Raw genomic sequence first — 17,761 nt, forward strand, 5'->3', positions numbered from 1 at the left:
TTGAACTAGGAACGGTGATGCAAAATTCAGGGAAGCGGGATTCTGTTTACTACAAGAGATATTTTTTTCCTAAAACAATTATAGTTGCTTTGTAGTAGTAATCTGCTTTTGAAGCAGTCACTTCTCCATTACTGATGGTTTTCAAATGGAGGCAGAGAGAACCCGAGTAGAAAGGATTCATATATTGATAAACAGTTGAGACAGATGATCTTTTAAAGTCTAGTCCAACTATCTCATCCACTCCACTTCAATGGATTGAATTTTGACCATTATTAAATGTCTTCCAAAAATAGTTTTTCTAGCTTCTGTGCCTCATCATCCCTCTTCTTTCTCACAAACAGTTTTGCTTTTATTTTATCAAAAATTGCTAAAGTTTCATCTTTATTTTCCACTACTCTTTTTTTTCTTTCCTTTGACTGGCATGGCTTTGAGGACCACCATTGCTTTGACCACTTTTCTAATAGTAAATTCTATCTGCCCATATTGGTTTGCTTCCTCCACCTCAAACTAGAGGCACTGAAGCAATGGAGGAGGTTTGGAATCCTAAACTTTAATTTTAAAACTTTGTATGGCAACGGAGAAGGCGATGGCACCCCACTCCAGTACTCTTGCCTGGTAAAACCCATGGACGGAGGAGCCTGGAAGGCTGCAGTCCATGGGGTCTCGAAGAGTCGGACATGACTGAGCGACTTCAGTTCCACTTTTCACTTTCATGCATTGGAGAAGGAACTGGCAACCCACTCCAGTGTTCTTGCCTGGAGAATCCTAGGGACGGGGGAGCCTGGTGGGCTGCTGTCTATGGCATCACACAGAGTTGGACACGACTGAAGCGACTTAGCATGGCACAGTCCAAATGTTAAGGCTTAAGATGTTTATGATGATAAATAGTAGTAGTGCAATTATTTGTTGAATGTCTACTACGTGCCAAGATTTACAAAGATTATATAAATTATATTTCATTTAAATGTTAAAACATTGCTATGAGGAAGACACTGTTGCTGTCACATTTTACAAATGAGGAAACTGAGAGCAGCGTAAGAAAGTTGTCAAAGGTCACACTACTAATAAATGACAGAGGTCTAACTCACTTTATGGTCAGTTTTCTTAACCAATATATTATACTGTGTTACAGGAAAGATAAAAATCTAGAATCAAATTTTAGGATGTCAGGTAATGTTATACAAACAAGGTAACATATTTTTGACTTAGATTTTTAGATTGTTTTGAACATGAACTTATAAGAAACATTATTAGTGGCTTGTTTGTGCTTACATCTTTTTCCATGATATTCATTTGTTCATTCATTCATTGAACATTCATCTATGATAGGTGTGGTATAGAAAGATGAATGAAACAAGTATAATTTTATGATGTAGTGAGAAAGACAGGAAATAAGCAGGTAAATAATCAGTTATAATTTGAGAAAGTACTATAAAGATGACAAACCATAAGGCTAGTAGTAGAGAGTAACCAGGGTGTGTGTGTTGGATGGGGGATAAGGTAAGAGGAGGAAGTACTTAAATACGATGATCAGGAAAAACCTGCTATTTACCATCATTAACATTTTGTCATATACCTTTTCATACATTATATATACGGTTTTGTATCAAAATGAGATTGTACTATGTATTCTGTTTTGTAATCTTATAATTGAGTCTCTTGAAACAATAACCTTTGTGTGTTAATTTCCTCACCTATTTCACTCCAACCTCTGCATTCTGCTTCCACCCCCGCTATTGGACTTGACATTGCTTCCCAATGTGATGTGGTTACTTCCTAATTGCCAAATGTAAAGGAGGTTTTTTCCCTTAGTATTAATATTTTATTTGTGAATTCTGAGCTGATTTTTCTTCCCTTTTTCCTTCTACCTTCTTTGATATTCCTTCTCTTCTTTATCACAAGCTTTTCTTTATATCTTTCTTTCTTCAGAAATGTTGTTGGAATCCCCTTAGATACTGTACTTGGCCCTCCTTACTAATACTCTTTTGGAATGATGTATCATCAATTCAACACCAGTGTCTTAAGTCTATAATGGCTCACCACAGTCTTGTGGATTAAGTCTAAACTCCATTGTCGAATTGCATGCAGCTTAAGGAATATTTATTTTTTATCTAAAGAAGAAAGAAGTGGACTTTTACTAATATTTGTTATGAAGTTTGATACCAACATCTTCAATCAGTCCACATGTTTATTTATCAGATAGTCACATTATATAGATAAGTGAGTAAGCTCAAGGGATTAACAGTAGTATCCTTCACTTAGTTTATCCTTCTGATGTAATAGCCTTTTATGAGTAGTTAATTAGGTTTACAAATTATGTTATCTAGTTTTAAATAAACCAACTCTTACAAAATGTTCAATAACTCCTCTAGTTACATCTTGGATAAATACTAATAATGGAACCACAGTAAATAACAAAGCACAGAGTTGGATTTTTCTACTCTTAATACAAGCTTTTCCATAGCCATATATTAAAAGTACAAAAGAGCTGTCAAGAATGTGTTAAACTCAAGAATATGTTATGTATGTTTTTATTAACCAAGAAGAAAAAGCATTCCAAACTTGCTAATTTTTTTTTTTTTTTCAGAAATGGCATGTGACTTGACAATAATATGTAACCAGACAGAATGAAATACACAGACACAGACAGACAGACATATTAAATCTGTCCCCACAGGGTATTTTTGTTTGTTTTTAAATAAAAAAGTTTTATATATAAAATTTTATATGTAAAGTATAGTGAAAAAATAGAGTAGTTGATTTTTTAGAAACACTCAAGCTATTGTAAATCTGTTTTAAAAAATGGATGTTTGGAAATATTCCATCACTGTGCTATTTTGTTAAATGATGATCTCTTTAAAAGCCCAGAGTGGAGTTTTCTTCCTTGTTTTAAAAATCTCAAAATAGAGAGTTTAGGCAGTGTGATCAGTGATTTCTTCCATTTGGTTCTACATTCATATGTGAGATACTTCCCCCTACCCCAATAACAAGCATTAAAATCAGGTATAAAAATAAATTGAACTCAGAGCCAAACCTTTGAATTACCATTTCATGAAGTTTAAATCAAGATTTTTAATAATAATGAATCATAATGAAATCACATTCAGTTCAGTTCAGTTCAGTCATTCAGTCGTGTTCGACTCTTTGCAACCCCATGAATCGCAGCCTGCCAGGCCTCCCTGTCTGTCACCAACTCCCAGAGTTCACTCAAACTCATGTGCATCGAGTCGGTAATGCCATCCAGCCATCTCATCTTCTGTCATCCCCTTCTCCTCCTGCCCCCAAGTCCTCTCAGCATCAGAGTCTTTTCCAATGAGTCAACTCTTCACATGAGGTGGCCAAAATATTGGAGTTTCAGCTTCAGCATCAGTCCTTCCAATGAACACCCAGGACTGATCTCCTTTAGGATGGACTGGTTGGATCTCCTTGCAGTCCAAGGGACTCTCAAGAGTCTTCTCCAACACCACAGTTAAAAAGCATCAATTCTTTGGTGCTCAGCTTTCTTCACATCCATCACATCACATCACATCCATCACATTCTATCCAACTCTCACATAATACGTGACCAATAGAAATCACAGTACTATCTATTAAAAATAGAGTAAAAAGGTACCTTTTTGCCAGCAATTAATTATTTTAAATGTTTTCCTTCTTTAAAAAATTTTCATTTAGCATAATTTTATATTGCATGCATTAATATAATGCATGTTGTACCCTATATAATTTATAAATGATGATTTTTAAAAAGTTTTTTAAACTGATGGGCTGTAGGATCAAAAAAGTTTGTAAATTGCTGATATAGATCATAAGTATCCTAGATCAAAGGAAGGCTAGTTTTCTCAGGGTTATTGTTGTTTAGTTACTAATCATGTCCAACTCTTTTTGTGACCTCATGGACTGTATAGCCCACCTGGTTTCTCTGTCCATGAGGTTTTCCAGGCAAGAATACTGGAGTGAGTTGCCATTTCCTTCTCCAAGGTATCTTCCTGACCAAGGGATTGAACTTGCTTCTCTTGCACTGGCAGACAGATTCTTTACCACTGAATCACCAGGGAAGCCCTCTGAGGGTTAATAGCCATTAGAAAAGATTTATAGTGGAGGTAGGTATAAGGCTGAACCTGAACTTTTGCTGCTTAATAATAGCATTGTTCCTGATTAATGAAGCATCATAGTTAATTTTATCTGTCAATTTGACTGAGCTAAAGGATACCCATATTGATGGTAAAACATTATTTCTAAGTGTGTCTTTGAGGGTGTTTTGGAAGAAATTAGCACTTGATTCAGTGGACTGAGTAAAGATACCTGCCTTTGCCAGTGTGGGCGGGCATCATCATCATCATTTAATCCTTTGAAGGCCTGAATAAAACAGAAAGGAAAAGGAGGGTGATTTGTTCTCTCCTCTTGAGCTGGGGCATTTATCTTCTCTGGCCCTCACACGTCTGAGCTCTTGGTTCACAGCCTTTGGACTCGGGTCTTAATGCCAGTGGCCTTCTGGATTTCAGGCCTTCGACCTCAGACTGGATTATACCTTTGGCTTTCATGGTTCTCTAGTTTGCAGAAATCAGATGGTGGGACTTCTCTTGGCCTCCATATCAGGTTGGTGAGCCAATTCCTTAAATAACTAACTATCTTGTAAATATGCTACTGAGTCTGTTTCTCTGGAGACCCTGACTAATATATATATGGAGTAATAAGTTTTCATAGGAAAACATTTGGAAAATTCCAAAAAAGCACAAATGAATAAAAATGTCTTGTAACTTTGTCTTTGGAGGTAACCATTATTAAAATTGTGGTATATGTCTGTGCATTTTTTTTGGAAATACATATGCTTATTTTAAATTAGAAAATTGGGATCATACTGACATACTACTTTAAGACCTATTTCCACTTAACAGTATATGTCAAACATTTTTATGTCATTCAGTATTTTGCAATTCTATTAGACATTTTTTTAAATTGTAAAAATATATGTAACATAACATTTACCATCTTAATAATTTTTAGGTGTGCAGTTCAGTAGTGTTAAGTATATTTCACGTTGTTGTGGAGCCAATCTCCAGAACTTTTTCATCTTGCATAACTGAAACATTATAACATATTAAACAACTCCTTAGTTTCCCACCCCTGGCCCTTGACAACCACATTCTTTCTGTCTCAGTGAATTTCACTGTTTATATACTTTGTGTAAGTGGAATCATACAGTTTATCTTTTTGTGATTGGCTTATTTCACTTCGCATAGTATTGTCAAGGTTCATCCATGCTATAGCAAACGTCAGAATTTCTTTCTTTTTTAAGGCTGAATAGTAATAATATAGTATAATATAATACAATTATAATAAAGTATAATAGTATATATAATATACTGTATATAGTATATACTAGTGTTTATATACTTATATATTAAGTATATATGCTTATATAATTATAATATAAAGAGCATAATATAATTATAGTATAATAATACTTGATGAACTGACTTGATGAACAAGAGTTTGAAATCCGGGTGTTGGTGATGGACAGGGAGGCCTGGCGTGCTGCAGTCCATGGGGTCACAAAGAGTCAGACACAACTGAGCAACTGAACTGAATAATACTCTATTATGTATATATACCACATTTGCTTATCCATTCATCTGTCAGTGAACACTTGGGTTACTTCCACCTCTTGGCTATTATGAATAATGTTGCTGTTGCATGAGTATACAAATAACTCCTCAAGATGCTGCTTTCTGTTCTTCTGGGGCTATACATAGAATTGGAATTGCTGTATCATATGGTAGTTCTATTTTTCTGTTGAAGGAAATGCCTTGCTGTTTTCTGAAATGGCTGCACCATTTTTCTTCCTACCAACAGTACATAAGGCTTCTAGTACCTCCACATCCTTGCCAACACTTTTTGTTGTTGTTTGATTGGTTGGTTTTGTTTTTCTTGGATAGTAACCATCCCAATGGATGTAAAGTTTACAACCCTATTTTTAATGATAGTGTAATCCATTGGTTGTACTGTAGCTGATTAAATAACCAGTTTCTTCTTATTTAGGAGTTTGGTTGTTTCAACTTTTTCACTTTTAAAAATAATGTTGAGATTATTTTTGTTCATATTTTAGAATGTGTGTATATTTTTCTTAATATATATAATCTAGAAATGAAATTTGAAATGAACTTTGAAGGGAGAAGAGACAATGAATAGGTAGAAAGATGGTATGAATAGTCTGGGAAGGCACAGCCTTAACAAAGACAAGGAAGCCTTGATAGCCTGATGGATTAAAGCGACACTGAGACCACCCTATCTAGAACAGAGATTATCCATGGGTAATAGGAAATAAGGGTAGAAAGGAAGGTAAGCATCAGATTGTAGAATTCCTTGAGTACCAACTTGTAGAGCTTGGCATTTGTTTGGAAAATAATAAATAATTTTAAAGGTTTTTGATCTGAAGTATGACAGAATGAAAACATTCTAGAAGGTTAATCCTGAAGCAATGTGCAGAATGGTTTAAACTGGAAGCAGAGAGACCAATTAGAGGACCACAGTATGATAGAAGGTCAATAGAGGGCAAACACGTTTAGATTTTATAAAGTAGGGTATATTATAAAGTAGAGTAATCACTTGAGAAATAGAAGGGAAGTAAAATGATTAGTTAGTATATCTGTGTTAACCACTCTGGTGAAATGTTTTGTATACATTGAAATGGTAGAGGGGAAAAAAAAGTCTGGCTATTACTTTACCTGTAATAGGCAGTTCCATAGATAGTTCAGAGTTGGCTGTGAGTGATTTTGTAATATCAATGTTCTCTATAAGCAGCTATTACTTTAATATAGAAGCAAAGGAGATTTTTACATAGTACCTGGGTAATGCATCTAGTAAATGTTTCTCTGTCTCAGCTTCCTTCTCATTCAGCTTTTAAGGAATTCCAGGTTCTATATATGGTATTACTCTTCTACAACATTAAAACCTGATTGAAATTTATTGATTTTTCTTCCATATTTGAAGTTGTACAATAATGCCATCTTTAGGGCAGATTAGCAATTACAAATTTAATGTTTTTCCTTCTCTCTGATACTTATATTTCACATTATTTATTTAATGTTTGAAAAATATGAAGTTTTTTTCCCCCAACTTTTTATTGTGAAAACTAAAAAACATACAGAAAAATGAAAGAATAGAACGTTATAATCATATGTATTTGACTTAGATAAACCATTTTTAACATTTTGCCATTTTATCTGTGTGTATTTTTTACTCAATCATTTGAAAATAAGTTGTAGGTGACATATTTCACTCCTGAATACTGTAGTGTTCATGTCCTGAATATAGGACAATTTTCCCGTAATCTCAACATCATTAATCCACCTAAGAAAATTAATTCCAAAATCTCATACAATATCCAGTTCACATTCAAAATTCTCCAGTTGTTCCAATAGTGTATTAGAGCAAAATTTTTTTTAGCCAGCATCCAGTCAAGGCTCACAATTGCCTATAGTTGTCTTTATTTATTTTAATATAGAATACTTACCCACCTTTCAAAAATGACATTGATTAAGTGTCCAGGCCAATTTTCTCGTAGTTTATCTCATATTCTCAGTTTGTTTCCCCATGTTTGTTTTAAATCCCAATATCCTATTTCCATCTATTTTCTTAGACTGGAAGGTAGGTCTAGAGCAAAAAATACTTAACCTGCAGTTCACATATTCTTTAGGGTCTGTGAATAGAATTCAGGGAGTCTGAATTTTGGATGGGGAAGAAATTACATCTTTATTTTAATTCAGTGGTTCTCAGCTGGGGTGATTTGTCCTCTGACCTCTCTTTCCCCACATAAGAATGTTTGGCTGTGTCTGAAGACATTTTAGTTGTCACAACTGAGTGGAAGGCTGCTATTGGAATCAAATGGATAGAGGCCAGGGATGCATCTAAAGATCCTACAGTGTGCAGGGGGAGAACCCCCAACATCAAAGAATGATGTCGATCAAAATGTCAGTGTTAATGGTGCCATGGTTGAGAAACCCTGCTTTAACTGAATTTAGCATTTCCTTTAATTGTGAATGTAAGAAACCCCTCCCACGGATATTAATGCTACCTATAACTTTGTTACCAAGTGAAATTTCACGTGTTTTCAGATCATATTAAATTGTTGCAAATATCCCCAAATATTTATGCTCATTTATTACTTAAGAATTAGATGTTGTTATAGTTCAGTCACTAGGTCATGTCTGACTCCGTAGACTGTAGCACATCAGGCTCCTCTGTCTTCCACTATCTTCTGGAATTTGCTCAAATTCATATCTGTTAAATTGAGAATGCTATTTAACCATTTCATCTTCTGCTGCCCTCTTCTCCTGCCCTTAATCTTTCCCAGCCTCAGGGTCTTTTCCATTGAGTCAGCTCTTCAGATCAAGTGACAAAGTATTGGAGCTTCATCTTCAGCAATAGTTCTTCCAGTGAATAGTCACAATTGATTTCCCCAGTCAGTCCTAAAGGAATTAGATAGATTTGCATAATCAAAAAGCAAAAATAGAGGCAGTTCAGGAGGGTGGAATAGAAGGACATACACTCATTTCCTCCTGTGAGAGCACCAAAATCGCAACTAGCTATTGAAAAACCAACAAGAAGATGCTGGATCCTATTTAAAAAAGATATCCCACATCCAAAGACCCAGTAAAAAAAAAAAAAAAAAAAAAAAAAAAAAAAAACCCCAAATTATTACTGTATTATAATTTTAAAAGATAATTTGATAGCTATATTTGATGGGGAACACATGTATACCTGTGGCGGATTCATTTTGATATTTGGCAAAACTAATACAATTATGTAAAGTTTAAAAATAAAATTGGAAGAATAAAAAAAAACAAAAAAATAAATTCCATAAAAAAAAAAAAGTGAAAAAAAAAAAGTGTAATTTTGTAACCTTATATATTTTATGCATTGTAAATATTATTCTGCTAGGGTTCTGTAGACTTCACCAGAGTGCTGAAGGAATCCACAGAACAAAGAGGCTTGACCCTCAGTCTAGAGGGTTGATTAGATTGGGTTAAACATTTTTGGTGAAAGTGCTTCATAGGTAATGATATTTATCTCATATTGTCATTTCATGAATCACATAATATCAAGTTGTCTTACTGTTATGAATGATGCCAAGTTTGATGACTTGGTTAATTAAGGTGGTGACAGCCAGATTTTTCCATTTTAGAGATACATTTTCCCCTTTGCATTGCAAGATAATCTGTAAGGTGATATTAATTCTTAGGTATTAGGTGAATTTTCTGTTTTTGAGCAGCCTTTCACCTAATAGCTTTAGCATACATTGATGATTTTTACATTGGGGTTTACAAAATGTTGATTTTCTGTTTCAGTCATTTCTTCACACTTACCGGCATTCCTCTGTAAAGAAGAGATTTCCTTTACCTACCCCACTCCACCCCTCTTCCTTATTCCTTTTCCTCCAGGTATCATGATAGATTCATTTTTTGTTTTTTCAGTATGTTACACTCAATTAGGGTTGTTTGTTTAGAGTGCTCAACTTGTCATAAATGTGACCAGTGGGAGCCCCTTTAACTTGGTCCTTGGTCCTTTTGATAAATCCCACTAGTCTTAGGGGATCTCCTTGCTTTCTGACACAAGAGTTCGCATGATCGACTTGTTCTTTCTATGCTCCAGGTTTGGAGTCAACTATTTCTTTAAAGAATCATTGTTTCTTTATAGGGAATGGTATTTAGAAACCAGGGTCTGAGCAGTTGGTGTGCTCATTGCTTCTGGAGTGACACTGTGTCTAGCCCTTTTTAATAGAACATCTTAACTAAACTTTTAGCATAAAAAGATGTTTTGAACTATAGGAAAGAAAATCAAATGTTTCTGACTTATTCATCCTTCCAGTTTCTTGCTTTTGAAATGAATGAGTCTGTTTATTCCTTTATCAGCCCAGACCTATGCTTTTATCTGTTCACTCAAGGATGATTGGTAATTGTCTAATGTTTCTCTCTTCTGATCTGTCCTGCATAACATCCATTTCATTCTTCTGTAGAATATTGTATACTGCCTATGTGACAGGAACTGTATTAGGTGTGTAGAATACACAGGGAAATGGAAACGTCAAGAAGTTCACAGTCTAATAGGAAAGATCTATATGAAAACCAAAATTTCAGTATGATTGGTGCAAAATAGAAATGCATAAACAGTGACTAAGTGTAAGAAATCAAAGAAGGCTTCAATAGAAGATATTTGTATATAGTATTGATGTAGTTATGAGAAGATTACATTGTGAAGAAGGGTAGATCTATTTATAGATTCTCATTGTTGGTGACCACTGGTTAAGTGTCCAGTTTGCATCTAGGTGGCAGTTACAAGTGCAAGTGTTATTAATAGAAGTCAGGAGTTGCCTGTGATTAGTGCTGAGAGCTTTCCTTTTTCCTGTATTCTGTGGTTTTTGTTTTTTTTTTTTTTTTTTTTCTGAATAGACTATTCTTTGCTTACACTGCTGCTGCTAAGTCACCTACTACCAGACTCCTCCATCCATGGGATTTTCCAGGCAGGAGTACTGGAGTGGGGTGCAATTGCCTTCTCCATTAAAACTTTCTTTTTATGATGTCTCATCATTTCTGTTCTTTAACCTTTCAGTGAAAGATTATTTCTTTGAAAGATTGCTGCTGCTTCAGTCGTGTCCGACTCTGTGCGACCCCATAGACGGCAGCCCACCAGGCTCCTCTGTCCATGGGACTTTCCATGCATGAGTACTGGAGTGGGGTGCCACTGCCTTCTCCGTTTGAAAGATTATTCTCCTGAAATTGTGTGGTTTAGAGGCCATGTAGGTTTACTGTATTTGTTTATATATCCATGCTTTTTGAATAAATCCAGTGTGTTTTATTACCAATGATTACACTTATTAAATGTCTGTATCATACTTGTTATGTGGTTATTAATACAAAGTTTGGTTCTTACTGTGTCTTAATAAAAACAGGGTGGTGAGAGGATTTGAGAGATGGTTAGAAATTGGGGCTCACTCATGTAGGTAGTACTCTAATTTTACATAATCTCCTTATAGCTAGAGATTGTCCCTCTTTTCATAGGAATTAGGAAGGATGTAGGGGGAAAAACCCCAGAAACTTGTATATGTTAACCAATTCAAAAACTTTAAGGAGTAAATAAAATATCTTTATTTCTGCACCCAGGAGTGAGAAGTAACTTACAGGAGTCTAGAAATTTTTTTTTAAAAGTCCTCATCTTCCCAAGTATTTCTAGATTCCTAAGATGGCAATTAGACTTTATTTTCACTGTAAAAACAACAGAGGAATCAATGTTTAATTTATCTGACATCAAGCAATGGGTGTTTGACATAAATACACTTTCTATATATTTGTAGCCTACATCTTTAAGTGTCAGAACATGTTTATTTTAGCCATTTTATTTGTTGAAAGTAACAAAAATGTTAAACAGACTTAATGTTACATTTACAATTGTCTTTACCAAACACTTAATGTACAGGATTCTGTGTTATCACTGTTTCCTATCTTTTGGATATTTCTGTTTCTTTAAACATACAAATGCTTTTATACAGAAGTAACTGTATACTTAATGTTCAGTTCAGTTCAGTCACTCAGTTGTGTCTGACTCTTTGTGACCCCATGGACTGCAGCACACCAGGCTTCCCTGTCCATCACCAATTCCCGGACCCTACTCAAACTCATGTCCATTGCCTTGGTGATGCCATCCAACCATCTCATCCTTTGTCTTCCCCTTTTCCTCCTGCCTTCAATCTTTCCCAGCATTAGGGTCTTTTCCAATGAGTCAGCTCTTCGCATCAGGTAGCCAAAGTATTGGAGTTTCAGCTTCAGCATCAGTCCTTCCAGTGAACACCCAGGACTGATATCCTTTAGGATGGACTGGTTAGATCTCCTCGTAAAAGGGTATAAATGCAATGGGCCAGTGGTGCCTTTCAAATCAAGACCCTGATTAATTTTCCCAGATATTTTCATCATCATATTCTTTTCCCCCTAAACTTCTAATGGCTCCTGTAGTCTGGCCATACTGTCTTTGTGTGTATGTGTAAATATGGTTTACTTGTCAGTACTTTTGGTAGCATTTTTGTCAGCAAACAGCCAAGTCAGTTTCCGTACAGTCTTATGATTATTTCATGTCTCTCAACTTTTGTTCATGCTGTTTTTGCTTTCTGCTCAGGAATTTTGAGGAAATTATTTATCTCTGTTCTTTTCTTAGCAGCTTATTTCTACTAGTCTCAGTGAATAGTATAATTGAATGTGTTTCCTTTGTGTTAGCAGGACTGAAACAGGTATCCTGGGAAGTCTGGGATATGTCATTTTAAACTTACTATCAAACTACAGAGGAGTTAGAGTGGATAACTTTTTTGTCATCAGTCTTACCCTTATATCGCTGCTTCTTATAGCTTACTCTTATTTTTCTATTCACCACATTTCCTAAATTGACTTTGCAAAAAACTTGTTAAACCACATGTATCTTTGTAAACTACCTAGTCCTTCTGGGCCTTGCTATACTTATCTCTAGCACTGGGGAACTTAGACAAGGTGATCTCTTAAGTGCCTTTTCAAATAAAGGCTTCTGTTTATGTTCATTTATTTATTCCTTCATTAAAAATATTTATTGAATGCCTAGTGTTTGGTTGATATGATCAGCAATGTAAGAGTTTCTACTGTCTGATAATAAAGTAATACATATTCTTCATTATCCAGGTTATATATTACTTCATTTGTAAAGTCTTACCTGACATTGTAGCCTTTATTATGTTGTCTTGCCCACAAATTCTTTCTGTACTTGTTAAAAAGTGTAGACATAGATTAACTTGTGTTTTGTTTAGGGATTTGATTATTTTGATTACCTAATATAATTGGGAGTAGCTTGAAGAATGATACTTTTATAAACATTTAATATAGTGCCTGTCACATAGTAATTGTAATCATAATGATAACTGACATTTGTGAACACTAACTTTGAGGTAGGCATTGTTTTAAGTGCTTTACATACATGTGTTCCTTTAATTCTTACAAAATGTTTATGAGATGAATGCTTTTCATCTCCATTTTTGCAGATGAAGTAAAGCATACAAAGGTTAAATAAATTTCCTCAAGGTTATATTGCTGGTAAATGAAGCTGGGATATGAGCTCAGTCAGATTTCAAAATTCCATGCATTTACCCATTTTGCTGTAATGCTGAATTATATACTTGTTGAATGAATGGACTGTTTTCAATTTTAATATATATTGGTTACAGTTTTGGTATCTAGTTTGACTTCAGATAAAAGGCTAAGGATATTGCACTTTGAGGAGAATACTTTTTAAACAAGGACCAATAACTTTCTTAGCAAACTAAATATAATGAATGACTCCCACAATTAATAGTATTCAAATTATGTGCTTACACCTTGATGGATTTTAAATAGTATGTTTTTGAAAGAAAATTTATGATGTGCATAATACTTTTAGGTGAATTATGATTTGTATTGTGTCTTGATTACTGTTTTTTGCTCATTTTCAGTTGAGTGGTGATTTTATGCAATGGCTTCAAGCCACAGTTCTTCACCAGTGCCTCAAGGAAGCAGCAGTGATGTTTTCTTTAAAAAAGAGGTAGACCCGACAAAACACATTCGACCTGTGCAGTCACTGCCAGATGTGTGTCCCAAGGAACCCACAGGTAATGCTTTTTTTTTTTTAAGGAATTTTATTGAGAATTTGTGATAGTTAGATAGTTAGATTAGAATAGTTAGATTCCATCTACTTAAAAGAGTAAATGTGAAAACTAGGATGACATATAATTTGGAAATAAATTGATTGGGAAATTGGAATATAGTTCTTTTTATACGTTTCCATAAAAGAAGTCACTTAGAGAAATTGAAAAACAAAATTGAAGATGAGGGTACAGATTGAAAGCTCTTCAGTTAAACATAGTACAGTCAATCCTCATTATTTGCAGAGTCTACATTTGCAAATTTATCTAATTCCTAAACCTTAATTGTACCCTCAAATCACTATTTGTGTCACTTTCGTGGTCATTTGCAGACATGCACAAAGGAGTGAAAATTTTGAATTGCCTGATGTACATGTTCCCACCTGAAATTGAACAAAGCAGCACTCTGCCTTCTTTCAGCTTTTAAGCTGTAGACACACGTCCCTTTTGTGGTCTGTTTAGTGCCACACTTTTTTGTATTTTTGCTGATGGTTTTGCTGTTCAAAATGGTTTCCAAACATAGCACTGAAGTGCTTTCTAGTGTTTCTAAGCACTAGAGGGCTACATCAGGGAAATATGTTATGTAAGCTTTATTCAGGTATGGGTTATAGTGGTATTAGCCGTGAGTACAGTGCTAAAGACTGAACAATATTTATTAAATAAAGTGTCTTTAAACAGAAACACACACAAAATAAGATTATATGTTGATTGGATGATGAAAGTTCCAGAGATTTGTAGGAGCATAACCCAGTATTATGCATAACCCATATAGAGAAGTGAAGAAGAACTAAAGAGCCTCTTGATAAAAGTGAAAGAGGAGAGTGAAAAAGTTGGCTTAAAGCTCAACATTTAGAAAACAAAGATCATGGCATCTGATCCCATCAGTTCAGTTCAGTCAGTTCAGTTCAGTTGCTCAGTCGTGTCTGACTCTTTGCGACCCCATGAATTGCAGCACGCCAGGCCTCCCTGTCCATCACCAACTCCCGGAGTTCACTCAGACCCATGTCCATAGAGTCGGTGATGCCATCCAGCCATCTCATCCTCTGTCATCCCCTTCTCCTCCTGCCCCCAATCCCTCCCAGCATCAGAGTCTTTTCCAATGAGTCAACTCTTCGCATGAGGTGGCCAAAGTATTGGAGTTTCAGCCTCAGTATCAGTCCTTCCAATGAACACCCAGGACTGGTATCCTTTAGGATGGACTGGTTGGATCTCCTTGCAGTCCAAGGGACTCCCAAGAGTCTTCTCCAGCACCACAGTTCAAAAGCATCAATTCTTCGGTGCTCAGCTTTCTTCGCAGTCCACCTCTCACGTCCATACATGACCACTGGAAAAACCATAGCCTTGACTAGATGGACTTTTGTTGGCAAAGTAATATCTCTGCTTTTTAATATGCTGTCTAGGTTGGTCATAACTTTCCTTCCGAGGAGTAAGCGTCTTTTAATTTCATGGCTGCAATCACCATCTGCAGTGATTTTGGAGCCCCAAAAAATAAAGTCTGACAATGTTTCCACTGTTTCCTCATCTATTTGCCATGAAGTGATGGGACCAGATATCATGATCTTCATTTTCTGAATGTTGAGCTTTAAGCCAACTTTTTCACTCTCCTCTTTCACTTTCATCAAGAGGCTCTTTAGTTCCTCTTCACTTTCTGCCATAAGGGTGGTGTCATCTGCATATCTGAGGTTATTGATATTTCTCCCTACAATCTTGATTCCAGCTTGTGCTTCATCCAGCCCAGTGTTTCTCATGATGTACTCTGCATATAAGTTAAATAAGCAGGGTGACAGTATATAGCCTTGACGTACTCCTTTTCCTATTTGGAACTAGTCTGTTGTTCCATGTTCAGTTCTAACTGTTGCTTCCTGACCTGCATACAAATTTCTCAAGAGGCAGATCAGGTGGTCTGGTATTCCCATCTCTTTCAGAATTTTCCACAGTTTATTGTGATCCATACAGTCAAAGTCTTTGGCATCGTCAATAAAGCAGAAATAGATGTTTTTCTGGAACTCTCTTGCTTTTTCGATGATCCAGCGGATGTTGGCTATTTGATCTCTGGTTCCTATGCCTTTTCTAAAACCAGCTTGAACATCTGGAAGTTCATGGTTTATGGCAAATAGATGGGGAAACAGTGGAAACAGTGGCTGAGTTTATTTTGGGGGGCTCCAAAATCATTGCAGATGGTGACTGCAGCCATGAAATTAAAAAGACGCTTACTCCTTGGAAGAAAAGTTATGACCAACCCAGGCAGCATATAAAAAGCAGAGACATTACTTTGCCAACAAAGGTCTATCTAGTCAAGGCTATGGTTTTTCCAGTGGTCATGTATGGATGTGAGAGTTGGACTGTGAAGAAAGCTGAGCGCCGAAGAATTGATGCTTTTGAACTGTGGTGCTGGAGAAGACTCTTGTGAGTCCCTTGGACTGCAAGGAGCTCCAACCAGTCCATCCTAAAGGAGACCAGTCCTGAATATTCATTGGAAGGACTGGTGTTGAAGCTGAAACTCCAATACTTTGGCCACCTGATGCGAAGAGCTGACTCATTTGAACAGACCCTAATGCTGGGAAAGATTGAAGGCGAGAGGAGAAGGGGACAACAGAAGATGAGATGGTTGGATGGCATCACTGACTCAATGGACATGAGTTTGAGTAGAATGGGAGTTGGTGATGGACAGGGAGGCCTGGTGTGCTGCAGTCCATGGGGTCACAAAGAGTCAGACACGACTGAGTGCCTGAACTGAACTGTGTATTTCCCATGGGAGCAAAGGTTCATTGTTTGCTTATTATATGTTCTAGTGACTTTATAGAACAAACCGAGTAATGAGAACCAACTGCATGTTTTTCTTTCCTCTATGGTTAATGTTACAGCAGCATTTCAGTTATCTAATTATAAGCTGCAAAAAAGGATATTGGAACCTGGTCTGCCATAAAACAATAGAAAAATATGCCTACCCATGAAAAAATCTGGAGTAATAAAGAACAGAAGATATACAGTAGAAGGTAGAAGAGTTTTGATGTTGAAAAAAAAGTTTTTGAGAAAAGATAAATTTCCTTAATTGTACATTAAGGAAAGAGATTAATGAAAGACTTTCTTCACCCCACTGTTCAATTATAACCCTCAAATTTTGTATATCCTTTATCTTGTACATATTTTTCCTCCCCTTTGGCAGTTGATATTGAAAGCTGAAGGTTAAGACAATTGTTATGGGAGGGAAAGTTTAATTGCTTTGTATAATCTAAACATCTTTTTTTCTAGAATGTACTTTCAAACATAAAACTTACTTTATAAAGTTCTCTTGTTTACTTTTTGCAGGTGATTCAAGTAGTTTATGTGTTGCCCCATCTCTAGTTACAGATCAACATAGATGGACTATATATCATTCCAAAGTAAATCTCCCAGCAGCATTAAATGATCCTAGATTAGCAAAAAGAGAATCTGACTTCTTCACAAAAACATGGGGATTGGACTTTGTGGACACTGAAGTCATACCTTCATTCTACCTCCCACAGATCAGCAAGGAACATTTTACAGTGTATCAACAGGAAATCTCTCAGGTAATATCTAATCTTTAAGTAATAGGTCAAAAGTGAAACGTTTCTTGTTTGATTTATTCTGCCAGTTGTGAGGTAGTATCTCATTGTGGTTTTAATTTGCTTTTCCCTGATGATTACTGATGGTGAACATCTTTTCATGTGTCTGTTGACCATTTGTATGTCTTCTTCACATGGCTCCTGTGGGGTTGTGACTCAGCCAGTGGCTGTGGGTCTACTGGAGGGATGGGGCTGAGTCCCCATGTGGCTGTCTGCTCAGCCTGGGGTGGGCTCAGGGCTGGGTTCCCAGTACTAATAGACTAGAGGGAGGGTTCCAAAACGGTGCTTACCAGCACTGGTGTCATTGCAGTACAGCATGCTCCCAAAATGTCTGCTCCCATTATCTCCATTCCCTAGAGGCATCCCAGTTGCCTCCTGCCTCTTTCAAGTTTATCCATTGACTTTCGAGCAAGCTCCTTTCAGATAGCTGTCTATGGCTAGGTCTCAGAGCATATGAGATTTTGTAAACAGCCTTTCAGAGCAGAGT

At 36.1% G+C, this 17,761-nt stretch overlaps 1 protein-coding gene across 5 annotated transcripts in view; it reads left to right on the top strand.

Moving 5' to 3' along the window:
• VPS54 (VPS54 subunit of GARP complex) overlaps nucleotides 1-17,761 on the top strand; it is a 102,647-nt gene that overhangs the window by 12,287 nt on the left and 72,599 nt on the right. For 3 of the 5 annotated variants that reach the window (XR_011466038.1, XR_011466039.1, XM_070379376.1), the window contains exons 2-3: nucleotides 13,499-13,654; nucleotides 16,997-17,238. Coding sequence is in view for 3 of the 5 variants with exons in the window: in XM_070379376.1 (XP_070235477.1) it covers nucleotides 13,519-13,654; nucleotides 16,997-17,238 (378 nt within the window). In the remaining 2 variants the exon portion in view is untranslated. Of the gene's footprint in view, nucleotides 1-13,498; nucleotides 13,655-16,996; nucleotides 17,239-17,761 lie in introns of those variants that run through there. The other 2 variants (XM_070379377.1, XM_070379378.1) reach the window with 2 other exon arrangements.

Source organism: Bos mutus, chromosome 11 (assembly GCF_027580195.1).
Source record: "Bos mutus isolate GX-2022 chromosome 11, NWIPB_WYAK_1.1, whole genome shotgun sequence".
In the NCBI taxonomy this organism is placed as follows: Eukaryota; Metazoa; Chordata; class Mammalia; order Artiodactyla; family Bovidae; genus Bos; species Bos mutus.